The sequence below is a fragment of the Rhinolophus ferrumequinum genome, chromosome 26 (assembly GCF_004115265.2).
Source record: "Rhinolophus ferrumequinum isolate MPI-CBG mRhiFer1 chromosome 26, mRhiFer1_v1.p, whole genome shotgun sequence".
NCBI lineage: Eukaryota > Metazoa > Chordata > Mammalia > Chiroptera > Rhinolophidae > Rhinolophus > Rhinolophus ferrumequinum.
The window spans coordinates 25,613,775-25,627,951 of NC_046309.1; the positions used below are offsets into that span (position 1 = coordinate 25,613,775).

The 14,177-nt window shown below is 31.4% G+C and overlaps 1 protein-coding gene across 2 annotated transcripts in view; it reads left to right on the forward strand.

The window, feature by feature from the left end:
- Window positions 1–14,177, forward strand: part of ASZ1 (ankyrin repeat, SAM and basic leucine zipper domain containing 1) — a 49,352-nt gene that overhangs the window by 28,557 nt on the left and 6,618 nt on the right. The window contains exons 5-10 of one of the 2 annotated variants that reach the window (XM_033099028.1): window positions 4,384–4,495; window positions 5,009–5,143; window positions 6,687–6,811; window positions 7,673–7,748; window positions 8,754–8,810; window positions 9,775–9,884. In XM_033099028.1, the coding sequence (XP_032954919.1) occupies window positions 4,384–4,495; window positions 5,009–5,143; window positions 6,687–6,811; window positions 7,673–7,748; window positions 8,754–8,810; window positions 9,775–9,884 (615 nt within the window). The remainder of the gene's footprint in view (window positions 1–4,383; window positions 4,496–5,008; window positions 5,144–6,686; window positions 6,812–7,672; window positions 7,749–8,753; window positions 8,811–9,774; window positions 9,885–14,177) is intronic. The other variant, XM_033099029.1, reaches the window with a different exon arrangement.

Below are 14,177 nucleotides of genomic sequence, written 5' to 3' on the forward strand. Positions count from 1 at the left end.
AAAATACGACTAAACTCTTCAGATGAGACCATAGTTCCTAACTTTTATCTTTGTTAAATGGTTAAGGTTAAGGATGTTGGGAATAGGGTGACACGACTTTAAAAGTACGAACTGAAATCAAATAAGGATGTTATCAAGCTTCAGGTCTAGGGACGGGGGGATAGGGTCGGGGTTGGATAGAACAAATAGAACCTGGTCAGTCTGACAAAGCCGAAAAAGAGACATGGAAGCATGTATTTGTCATGGAAGCATGGTAAATAAAAAGCACAAAAATATAATGTCAGAAATAACCTAACCAAAAATGAAAAGTGATACAAAACTCACTGATTAAAATATAGTAACTCTCATATTGGCTACAATCAAAACCCAGTGAAGTCACTCCTAAAATAAAATAATACACACTGGCTGAAAATAAAATGATCAAAATTATGTCATTCATTTAGCAAATATTTGTACCACATAGACTGAAAAAACAAAAACCAAAAGAAAAGAAAAACCTCTGGGATAGTCAATTAAGGGAACAAAGACAGTGCCTTCAGATTTGGATACATATTTGAGTTTTGTTGGGGCACCCACGTGATAATGACAGATAAAATCGGGAGCTCAGGAACAAAGTCTGGGCTAGAGATACAGATTCAGTGGTCGTCATTATGTTGCCAGTCAAGTCAGAAGAGTAGGCGAGATCATTCATTCCAGCATGGTGTTTCTATTGTGAAAAGGGAAGGGCATTGAGGACAAAAGCCTCTGAAATACGTATTTTTCAGTGCCAGAAAAATGAAAGGAGTCTAAATAACTGTTGACCTTTGCCAAAGCAACTGTGTATTAGAAAGAGCAGGCAGAACAAAATTCTTTATATTAAGTCTCAGGAAATAAATAAGGTGAAAATTAATACTGGAAGTAAAGTTATCCGTAGTTACCATGTCACATATACTTACCATGTCACTTGAGTCGACCAGTTATTATAAAATTGTATAACTTCCCTGAAGAATTCGTAAGATTGTCACAGTTGAGAAGAGTCTGTAAAATCAAAGACTTCATGTATATTTCATTAATTTATAGTAGGCTGGAAACTACAGAGGTTACAAGTAGCTCTGGGTGTAAAACTACTGGAAGAATTGTTCTCAAAACAGTCATACAACATTATTAGTAGTATAAGTAACTTTAATAACTGTTTAGTAGCTAATACACCTTCTAGGTAATATCAATCCTATTACGAAGAGTTTGCTGTTCTATTCAGTAAATTCAACTTTTCTTAGAAGTTAGAAACCAATGTAACATTTTTGTAACACACTTTTCAGTAGTGTTCTGAAGCTTCTTAATAAATAAGCAAACTACACAAGTCTAGTAGTTTTCTAAGCTAGGAGGAAATAAGCATCTGTAAGAAGACATTTATGTCCGTGTGAATTTACAGACAAAACTATATCTCTGCTGGTTTCTGAGATTCTAAGATGTTTAGAATAACCTCAGGTTTCAGCACAACTTCAAAACACATTTCAATACAAACTCAAAATTTCATTTATAATTTTCAGTAATAAAGTTCTATCAAATGGGACACACTTTTGTGTCACCTTCTTTGAATACTCTGCCAAAGAGTGTCACCTCCTTGAGATTACACTTCAGCCAGCTCACTTAATTTAGGTTCCCAATTTTGCCATGTTGTGGAGTGAGTTTATGAAATTCATCCTATATTTCATGATCAAATACACAAAAATTTAGAGAAAGAGGAGTTTAGATTTCTCTATATCAGGATAGATTACAAAAAGGAATAATTCGTAGGAGATTCTTTTGGAGGATAGATGCTCAGACAAATCTTTCTTCAATCACATACCAACAGGAATTCTTCAGCAAAATTACTTATTTCTGAACCTATGTTTTCTCATCTCTCAAGTGAGAATATCTACTTCAGAAGGTTGTCGTGAGCAATGAATAACTACCCAGTGCAGTACAATGTTTTTGTTTCTTCAGATTGATAGACACTCTATGCTAGGGGTTACAAAATTTTGATGATTCTGTGTTCTAAATTGGTGTTCACATTTATGGGTTGAACTAATATTAACTAGACTTTCATAAATTATAAAGAAATGGTTTTGCTCTTGTGATTTTTTTAATTCTGTGCAATTATGGCTTATCACGAGCTTGGGAAGTTGAAATAATAATTGTAAATAGTGTAGTATGTATTCCATAAGAAATAACCTTAGTAGACAATACCAGCCTTTAGATAGCAAAGAAGAACTAAATATTTTATAGGTTATCATACAGTACTTAATTTTTAATAATTTTCCAACAGCAGTAGACATGTTAAAATCTTGAAAGGTCACTCTAAAAGATTTTACTTAGTTATAAATAAAATACCTGTTAACTCTGGGAAAATGACAAGATTTAAGTAATCTAGAACTAAATAAATACATAATTATATAGGAAAGAATTGCTGAGTTTTGCTAAGCTTGTTTAGATCACTGATTCCGTTTCAGTGGGATGGTCTACTACTCAGGATGGAAAAATATGTATCATTGTGAGTTGTTAGAAATACACGGTGAAATGAGAGATTGTGCCAGTATCACTGAATAATACATTCAGAAAAATATTTTAAGCTGAAAATCTTTTATGACATGAAAATATAGGATTTTGGCAGTCTTCTAACTTGTCACATGTTAATAAACCTCATTGATACATGCTAGCATTACAGCAGAACTCATAAAAGTTCCAGTTTATGCAGAAGATGTTCATGTTCAACCATCTTTGGTCTATGTTTGTTGAGTAGTTGAATCAGTAACAGCAGTGGTAGCAGCAGCTTTCCTGGATGTAAACTCCAGTGCGCAGTGATTTGGTTTTGTATATTGCTGTACTTTTGGCACTTAGAATAGTTATGTTGCAGGTGTAAGTGCTTCATAACCGGGTTTTGAATGAATGAAAGATAACAAACACGTGTATGTTAGGCACTTCATATGTATTAAATTATTTAATCCTCATAGCAACTTCTTGAAGTATATATTATTATTATCCCCACATTTTAGGTGGAGAAACTGAAGCACAGACTAATTTGCTAGTGTCACCGCTACCGTGTTTCCCCGCAAATAAGACCTAGCCGGACAATCAGCTCTAATGTGTCTTTTGGAGCAAAAATTAATATAAGAGCCGGTCTTATTTTACTATAAGACACAGTGTAATATAATATATAATATAATATAATATAATATAATATATACCTGGTTTTATTTTACTATAAGACCTAGTATAATATAATATAATATAATATAATATAATATAATATAATATAAATATAATACCGGGTCTTATATTAATTTTTGCTCCAAAAGACGCGTTAGAGCTGATTGGCTAGGTCTTCTTTGTGGGGAAACATGGTAGTAAGTAGTAGATCTAAAATTTCAAATCAGGTATTCTGATTCCAGAGCTCTGACTTTTAACTACTGTATCTCTTCTTGTAATCAACATCTGAAGACTGTGTTTAGGCTAGAAACTTCTGAATCCAAATCATTACTGAGATGATTAATACAAGTCAGATACATACAAATATGTCACTGTATATGGATATATATGCTCACACTGGCTGTGGTTTTAATAAATTGCACTAGATTTGCCTGTTTTCCATATTTTTGCTATTATAAGTGGTATTTTATTAATTCCCATCTCAGGTTGTTTATTTCTGGTATGTAGAAATACAACTCTTATTTTTATGTTAAGAGAATCTGTACTGATGTCACTTCTCTTATTTTTAATATTGGTAATTTGTGTCTTTCTTTGTATTGATCAGTTTGGCTATAGGTTTGTCAATTTTCTTGATCTTTACCTCATAATAACGACCTGGATAAGATGAAGGAGTGCTCAGTATGAAGTTTTAGGGGAAGGTAGAGGGAACAGCACTTGGACAGTCCCTGAAAGGGGAAAATTTGGCATTTTCACAGAGAATAAACTGTAAGTGGCCCAAAATGGAAGCATGGAGAGCAGTTAGGAGACTTTTGCAACAATACAGATCAGAGAAAAATAATGATAGCTTGGACTGCTTATAATGGCTAACAAGGTAGTGACAAGTGGTTACATTCATGCAGTTTTCTACATGAATATGTAAATTAATGAACCCTCATATTTGAAAGTGTGGCTTATTTAGTGATTTTTTTTTCTTAAACACATTTCTTCACTAGAGGGTGCTGTGTAAGCATGCAATACTTTAAAGTATCATTTTCTTATTTGCTGGGAGATTGGATTTTTGAATCATCTGATTTATCAAAAGTTTTCATTTCTTTTTTTTCTGTTTTCTTCTCTTTTAAACAATACTGATGGTACTGCGTATGGTAAAATCCATGAACTTGAGTAACTGGTAATGGAAGCATTAAACCTACTGTTTCTTGTTTTCTCCCTCTTTAGGAGACTCATGACTCCAATCATGTACGCTGCCCGCGACGGTCACACCCAGGTTGTCGCTCTCCTTGTTGCTCACGGAGCAGAAGTCAATACACAGGATGAGAACGGTTACACTGTGAGAAGCCATTCTACAATGTTCCTTCTGATCTTGTTAGCAGTAGTAGACCACAAAAAAGTTCCTCAGAAGTAAAAATTACAGAAGGGCTGGGGTATAAATGCTGTTTGATGAAGAAAAGCAACAGCTGAAATAGAAAAAAAGGAATTCTCTGACTCCCTTGGTCCTCACCCTTGATACAGGAGCTATAACACACAACAAAGCCTGAGCTCTGGAATATGCATAGAATTCTTTTTCATAGAAAACAGTTCAGCAATTGGGAGATAAATCGTTTTATTATATAACATCACTTGAGTATGTAAATCATTTGCTTTTATAAAAACAGTGAGCACTGGAAGTCTGCTTTGTAATTACAACTTTGGAAATATGTTTATATTGTGAGCTGCAGAGATTGCATCGTTTCATGAATTAACCATGTCATTCTTTCTATTGTGCCCTAAAGACTGTTCTCTCTGCCTCATGTACAGGCCCTCTCTTTAAACAGCCTCCTCCCCCCTCCTCCCACTTTTACAGGCTTTAACATGGGCAGCACGTCAGGGTCATAAAAATGTAGTTTTGAAGTTGCTTGAACTTGGAGCTAATAAAATGCTACAAACCAAAGATGGAAAGACACCAAGCGAGATTGCAAAAAGAAATAAACATGTAGAGGTATCCTTTTATATATTAAACGAATTTTTCTATGGCATGTTACGTTATCATTTGTAGACTTTGATATAATTTTGCTAGAATTCACAACTGTAATAGCATATCTGGCTATTATTAAATGTTTAAATATGTCATTTTCCTTCAGTCAGGTACTGAAAACTTTATTTTACTGGAGTATTCATCTTTTACTAAATAAGAGGTATTTATAATGTGGTAATTTAAAAGCTATATGAAGGGTTAATAAAGTCGTATTCTGGCCCTAGATATAAAATTATAATCGACTATTTATTAAACATTTCAAACTGGTCCAGATTTTTAAAAATTAATTGGTGTATTAAGAAAGCTAGCAGAACTTCAAAATTTGAACATGTAATTAAAATATCAGTTTTAAATTTTAATTACTACATATTGGACAATTTAAAAATTAAATCCTTTAAGCTACATTTACTTCTATACATGTAACAAGGTATATAATAAAGTGATAACATATTTAGGTATATATCTACTGTCACTCAGATGTTAAAGTCAATAATAAATATTTCCCATACATTAAATTACTGTACTAATCATAAACTTTTGTTCTGATTATTAAAACTTTCAGCCAAAGGTCTATAATTTCTAAGCAAGAATCAAATACAGTACAACTGTAAAACTAAGTTATATCATTCAAGAGCCTCAAAAACTGAGTTTCTGATTTTGAAAGCATGTGATGTTTCAAAGGTTCCATCGTATAATAATCAGACCATACCTCTTCTACTGCATGTAAAATAACTTTTTCCATTTTTTTAGCGATCATATAAATATGCCTATCATTTTCAAACTGATACCTACATTTCCAAAATCATTCTAGAGTAAATGCTGATCACTAAAGCTCTGTGAGACTTCAAGAAGAAATTTGCAGTTTTCTTTTAGGCTTTGAAAATTTCAAGACTTTTAATTAGTTTGCTGCATTATTAAATTTAGGGTACATGACACTGAATTTGACATATTAAGAAATTTATGAACATCAAAGATTATTTTGAGTCATAAATTGTTTCTTAAAGTGAGATTTGATTTTGTATTTTGGCTGATTATGTGACATAACCTTGACTTACTAAAAAGTTAGATTTTAAAACTAATGAATTTCACTATATCTCTTTGACATATATAGTTGGGATTGGTATACAATTAGTAATGTTTATTACTTCCTCCCACTTACCAATGTACTTAAAGTACTACCTTAGGACTTAATCTGAATCACTTACCAAAATGGAAATTTTAGTTTTGTTTTATATCTTATGGAAAATATTAACTAGTATCTTCATTTAATTTTTATTATTTGAATTAGATGTACTTTTATTATTATTATTATTATTATTATTATTATTATTTTACATCGAGGAAATACTTGCTTGATTTTTAAAGTTATTCTCAGGGCAATAAGTTGTGAAAGATTGGAAAAATTTTCTTTGTAGGTATAAAACAATCATATACTTAATTTCTTTTACGTGTAGGTGGTGGTATATAATAGTGTTAACTATATTTAAATGGCTTACCTTTTTTTCAGATCTTCAGCTTTCTTTCTTTGACTTTAAATCCATTGGAAGGAAAACTTCAGCAACTAACTAAAGAAGAGACTATTTGTAAACTATTGACAACGGATTCTGATAAAGAAAAAGATAACATATTTAGGTAACATAAAATGTTTTTGTTCAACAGAGTACTTATAAATGAGTAAAAATTGTGCGTGTTTTTTTATTTCTAGTAAATGTGATGACATTTAAAATACATGATATTTTAAATTTTCACAAGCATTTTTAAATATCACTTAAAAAGTATGGATTTTAAGTGCTTTGCTTTCTAGAATTTTATTTTTTTTTAATTAAATTTATTGGGGTGACGTGGTTAATAAATTACATAGGTTTCAAGTGTACAGTTTTATAATACATCACCTGTATATTACATTATGTGTTCTCCAGAATTTTAGAAAAATTTTATATATGTGTACTAACAATAATGAGAATAATTTTTTACTTTACATAAAATACCCATAATAAAATTTATTTCTGAAAGGTTTTAAGATATTTTTGTTAGTGTTCACGTTATACCGAATCTTGCTTTCTAATTCTTTCTAGCAGATTTCAGATTTTATAAGCTAAAATTAAAAATTATTTTTCCCTGAACACCTTTGTTCAGTACAAGCTACAAAATTATTGTCTATTTATCCACATTTAAAATTATTATTAAATTCTTACTTCCTGTAATTGAAGAGATTTTCATGTATAGAGATCTTACAAGGAATACGCATATACATATTGGCAGATATTTTTATTCTTAGGAAAGATGAGCTATAGTTTACTATCACAATTTTCTCTGTTTACTTACGTCTTCACTCAAGAAAATATTCCTTGATGTAACATAGGTCTGGTGTGTAAATATGCAGATATATCCTACATAAATTCATTTTTACTCATTCTCTCTCTTCATTATAAATATGTATTTATTTGTGCATTTATAGTCTTCTGAAATTGACATTGCTATAAATATATGTAGTTCATATACAGCACTTGGAGATCTGGAAATATTTTTGCACGGTCTTGGACTTGAACATATGACAGATTTATTAAAGGTAAGATTATATAAGCTACAATGAGTTATGTATGTATGTTTATTTGTTGCTTAACATAACATTAATTCATAAGCATGCTTATGAAAGAATCCCAAAGGTACTTTTCTCCATAATTTGTAGTACATCCCATTTTGAACTTGTAAGCATTTCAAAAATTATTCTAGAAATTTACATAAATTAGAATCTGGCTGTATTAACAGCTTTTCCCCACTGCCTAAAGCTTCACAGAACTCCTGCTGGTACATCAAAACCCTCAGTTTGTTTTTGCAGTTGCTGTATAGAATATTGGAAGAAGCATGATTTTTAATCCCAACAAACCTGGTATGAGAGTCTACTTTAAAGATTATTAACTAAAATATGTTCCTTAAATCTTTTTTTTTTATAAGGATAAATACCTAACGTCGGGTTGTCACAGAGATTAAATTCGTATGCCAAGCACTGTTGTACGTACTTCAGGCGAGCATTGTGGGATTCGAGTAGATGATAGTCATGAGCCAGTTAGCTGGTACTGAAGCATTCAAGTGCCACTTAAGACAGACGGGCTCTCCTTAGGAAGATGCACATTCTGTTTAGGTGGCTCAGAACTCCACTTCATGGTACAAGAAACTTCTGAATTGAGAAATACTGAGTACAACTAAATGTTATTGATCGTTTCATGTGATGCAATTAGAAACTTAAATATTCATAAAATATAATTTCTGTCAAATTTTATAGAGCTATTTTTCTTTCCATGTAAGTGAATATAAGTTATAATAATTTTCTTTGAAGCTGGAAAACTAGCTATGTTTATACTTTTTAAGGTAATTATACATAGTATGACTCTCATTACTACCAGCCCAGTAGTATAGATCGGTACCTGCTTATTCTATCTTCTTATTCTATCTAGAAAGTTGAAAGTTGTTTAGGAGGGTAACATACAACTGACTAACTTATGTACATGTGACTACTTCCCCTTCTACTGTTTCATTTATATTGAAAGGTGGCATTTTTTTCCCTTTTCTACAGGAAAGGGATATAACTTTAAGACATCTTTTGACCATGAAGAAAGATGAGTTTACAAAGGTATCAATTTTAAAAACTGCAGACATTATCTTTCATATTTCTAAAATTGTAGAGCCTTTTATTTTCTATTTTTAAAATCCTAGAATTATAGACTGAGTGATCTTTTGCTAGCTTCTTAATTAGATAATGATTATAAAAAACCATATGTAAAATACTGTTACAGTATTAACTTACTTTAAGGACATTTAAAGTCTTAAAAGTTGGTTTTTGTTTTAGTCATGACATTTCAACTAAAACTCGTGCTTCATTCTAAATATGAATTAGATTTGTACAACAGGTTACTTAGAAATAAGAGGAGTTTCTTTGCGTATGTGGGTATGAGCACGTGTTGTCCAAATACTGCCTTTGGCTGGGTTCTCAAAATGATCAAGACCTGTTATTTTATCATCTAGTATTATCAAGTAACAATTTGAAAATACTGTGGGAAATATGAGAGATACTTTAATAAATAGGATACCTAAAAAATAATGAGCTTCCTGAATGCACTGGAACACATTGGCATGGGCACACTGGAAACTTGAAATCTTTAGTATCACTGAAAATCAAAATAAGCATATTCCTTAGCTAAATCCAGGATAGAAAATGTAGTTCATACTAAAGGAACCATACAGACAAAAAGAAGACAGTTCTCACTTAATCACTGATCATTTTAATTAATGTTTTGAAGAAAAAACTGTTTTACTGTGGGTTTTTTGGTAAGATTATATATTAAAGTGTAGTAATTTGTCTTTAGAATCCATCATGATTGTTATATATAGTAACTACAGTTACTGTATATTTAAATATTTTAATGATGTAACCTCAAAGTTACAAGCAAATCATATATTTTTCAGTTTGTTATTATTTAAATATGTATTTTTTTCAAGGTGTAAATTAATCAAGTAGGAAACTTCTTGAGTAATTCTGAATAGCAAATTATTCAAGTATGGCTATCTTATTGCATCTTGAAATTATTTCTATTTAGAATGGAATTACCAGTAGAGATCAGCAGAAAATTCTGGATGCTCTTAAAGAACTGCAGGTAGATGAGATAAAATTTGGAGAATTACCTGAAGTGACAAAGTTGGAAATCAGGTAAAATTAACTTATTGGTTTACATTAATATTGTTTAGAACCAACTGTTCTTTTTTAGTTTAATTTTGACAATGTCTGAGTCATTTTACTTGATGACATCATTTCCCCAGGTAAATGGTTAGTTCATTTTGCAGCATACTGTGTTCTAAAATGGGAGGTACTTTATAAAGACAATTTTTAAAAAGTCAGTTTACTAAGAAGCAAAACAATACATCTTCTTGTTAACTCACATAAAATCATTTATTTTTTTTCCATTGCATTTTGTTACATGAACTATATAAGAGACTCCATGCTTTTCATGGTATAACTCTTATTCTCTTTAAATCATTTTAAGTGTCAAATGGAAAATTCAAAGTAGTGATAGTTTCACTTAGGGCAATAAAAGTGTTTCTCATGTAGCTCAGCTCCATTTTCAGCTTATTCTTTAAGAAATTATGTTATCGACCTATAAAGTTCATTTTCAATATTATACACTTGTCAAGCACTGATTATTAGTAATATTAGTAATCTAAACATCTATTTTGAAAGCAATATTTTATTTTATTAATATATTATGGGTCAGTAAAGGATTTTAACTTTTTATTTGAAATAATTATAGATTCATAGGAAACTTTACAGGAAGATACACCGAGAGGTCCCATGCACCCTTCACCCAGTCTCACCCAATGTTAATATCTTGCATAACTATAGGACAATATCAAAGCCAGAAAACTGATGCTGGTACAATCCACAGAGCTTATTCGTGTTTCACCAGTTATGTATGTACTCATTGGTATGTATGTGTATAGCTCTGTGCAGTTTTATCACGTGTGTAGCGTTATATAACTGCTTCCATAATCAGTACACCTGAGAGCATTACCACAAGGCTCCCTCATATTACCCCTTCGAGCCACACCCATCCCTCCCCTCATCTCTAACCCCTAGCAACCAATAATTTGTTATCCATTTTTAAAATGATGTTATTTCATGAATGCTACATATGTGGAATCAAACAGTATGTTGTATCCTTTTTTGATTAGCTTCTTTTCAGTCAGCCTAATTTCCTTGAGGTTCATCCAAGTTATATCCTATAAAATATAATACTTACGAAGGCAGTAGTATCATTACTAGTTAGCCAGCCTAAAACTAACATAGCAACTATGATAAACATTAAACACATGAATAATAAATATCTGCACCACTTTGGTATTTAGAGAACTCTTCCAGGGGATAATTTAGATGATCCAGATTTCTTAAAAATTTTATTGCAATGTTAAATTATTTCCCTTTCTCTTAATGTATCTCCTTATAACAAGATCTATATTCAAAATAATGCCTTGTCACTGTTTCAAAATAATACAGCTCTCAAATATTTACACACATTGTGAAGGATTTCAGTTGTGAGGATTTAAAATCAGCAAACCTTGAATCACTTAGTTCATTTTCTTTACTTTTTGAATTTATTGTTTCTATGAAGGAATATTCTAAGTTCTACATGACTGACTTGCAAATTAAATTTTTTAATATAACTGATTTGTATGATGGCAGAATTGCCTGTATGAATTTACTTTGTGAGATTTAATAAACTTAAAGAATGTGCAGAATCCTGAATGGTTTACTTATTAAAACTGCTGAATTTTTGAAAAATAAAACTGGCAGACATATATTTCAGGAATTTGACCTTGTTATTAAATCACAGACTTTGTTTACATGCTGTTATGGAAAAGGTTTTACTTTCCATTTGTTCAAAGTCATTCTTTAAAGAAGAAATTAGTCATTAAGTCATAAGAAAACTAACAGCAAGAAAAGTTGAACTGATTGATTATAATGTGACTTCAACAATTTACTGATTCATTTAAGATACTTTTCTTCTATGTGTTAAATTTTCTAAAATAGCCTCTTTTACAGGAATACATGCACCATGCATTTACTTTTTTCTACACTTAGCCTTAGTATGTTTGCAGAATTATAGAATGCAGTTTACAAGTATTATAACCATTCTTACTTATTTGAGATATTTTGAACAGCAATAGTTATGTTTTCATTCATGTCTTGACATTTTCAACAGTTTCTGCCCAGACCTTTTCTCTGAGCCTATCTGACATCTACTTGAATATATCAAAGGCTTCTCAAAATTATATCCATTAAGGAAACTGTTTGTCCTTCAAAAAGAAAAATCTGTATAGATGCAGAATTTTATGTAAAAATATATTGTTCACATCTATTATTTATAAACATTCTAAAATTGGACAGTAAAAATATTTAACATCAGGGGAACTGTTGAATTACATTGCATCAATACAATTATTTTATTGTCATTTAAATTATTTTGAGACAATGTCATGGGAAAATACTCATAATAAGTATAAAAGGGACAATACAAAGTGGTGTGTGAGGTATCATGCCAGTTATATATATGCATATGAAAAATACTGGAAGAAAATGTGTACTATAAGAAAATATTTTTGAAGAAAATAGTATCGGTCATTATCTTTAGATAAAGAGTATTGGTCCTTTTAATTTTTTTAGATGTTCTACAATGAGCACATAGTGTGTTTATTTGGATAAATTTTATCCTAACACTTGACTTCCCACTTTAAAACTATGGCCTGTTGTTTTAGTCAGCTTATACTATGTTATGCTGCAATAACAAAGAACATAAATCTAAATGACTTACAGTAACAGTTTATTTATTTATTTATTTACAAAGTTTATTTCTTGACCACCTATAACATGGGTCAGCTGCCAGTGGCTCTCCTCCTTGTTATTATTCTGAGAAGGGGCTGGAGAAACAGCTCCAACTGGGACATGCTGCTCTTGTGGCAAAAGGAAAAGAGATGTGGCACAACAAGTCAGTGGCCCTTAAAGCTCTGTTCAAAAGTTAAACGTCACTTCCAGTTATGTTTTATTTGCCAAAGCCTATCACAGGCCAGGCCTTACGTCACTGGGGCATGAAGTATAATCGTCTGGCAGAAAGAGGACTGGGAGTGTTTGGCTCCGTAGAAAATACATGATAACTCAGTTAGATAATACAGTCTACCATATGCCATATCTGCTTATTTTGAAGTCTTTGAATAGGTACAGAATGATCAGGGCTGCCATGGAAAGGTATATAGGGTGAATGCTTGCATAGTTCCGGGGTGTGGGGGGGGCACCCATTCACACAGTGTATGATGAATGGTACACTATACAGCTGTGTTTTTACCACTTGCCTACCCATATTCAGAGGCTCTGAACATGTTATATCACAATTTTCCTTTCATTTTTTAAGGCTAATTATGTTCATAATATTACTTGCTTATTTGAACTAGGTTGTTAACTGTCAATCTTACTTTGTTCAGAATAAGAGTTTATATTCCACATAAATATGGGTGAGTGCCTATCTAGAATTATCTACCTGCTCTCAGTTGACATTTTGAATGACAGTTCTCAATGGATCTTAATTTCCTTGAGCAGTAAAATATACACAGGACATTAATGAATTACTCTGAGTAATTATTCTTTTTATTGATAACAAATAAAACTTGAGTATTTAAAGAGCACTAAGTGTACCTTATATAAATGTTACATAGAAACAAAATTAATATAAGTAATGACTTGTTGTCTTGAAAGAAATATGCTCAAGTTCTTTTGTTTCATATGGTAAAGATCAGAAAGAAAATGGAATGAAGAATTATATTTGTTTTGAAAATGCCTTTATAAATACCACTTTTGCTAAATAGAACAAGAGCTTATCTAAATTTTTAAATTTCTATTTGCTTTTATAAAGCAACCATCAAACACTTCTCATTGTTGGTGACTTGATTATATAGATACAACTTTATGCTCATAAAGTTTAAAGTATTTTATATAAACTGTTTATTTTTCATCCTGATAGCTAAGAAAAAAGACTTGTTTTAAATTACAATACTATGAAAGTCCTAGCAGTGTGTCTTAGAGGAAAGTCTGCTGGTCAGTTTTATTGGAAGCCGACCTTGCGGTAACCTTGTGTGCCCGTTAGAGCCCTTCCTTCCAGAGACAGTATGAGGAAACGCTGCATGGGGTAGAGTCAGACGTTCTGCCTTAGAGAACTGCGTTTAGACTCAGAAGTACCTTGCGGTCCCATAGTAGTACCTTTTTGTGCCTTTTTATTATAGTAGATACTGCTAAATGACTGTGAAGAAAGTTCACTTTGCACACTTGTCAACTCTTGGTATGAATGATTTTAATTGTTCTCATTCCACTAGAAGATAACAACTTATTTTATTGTAATCCCATGTTTGTTATCTATTTAAATTTCATTTTTTCTCTCTGCATTACCTATTCATGTGTTTC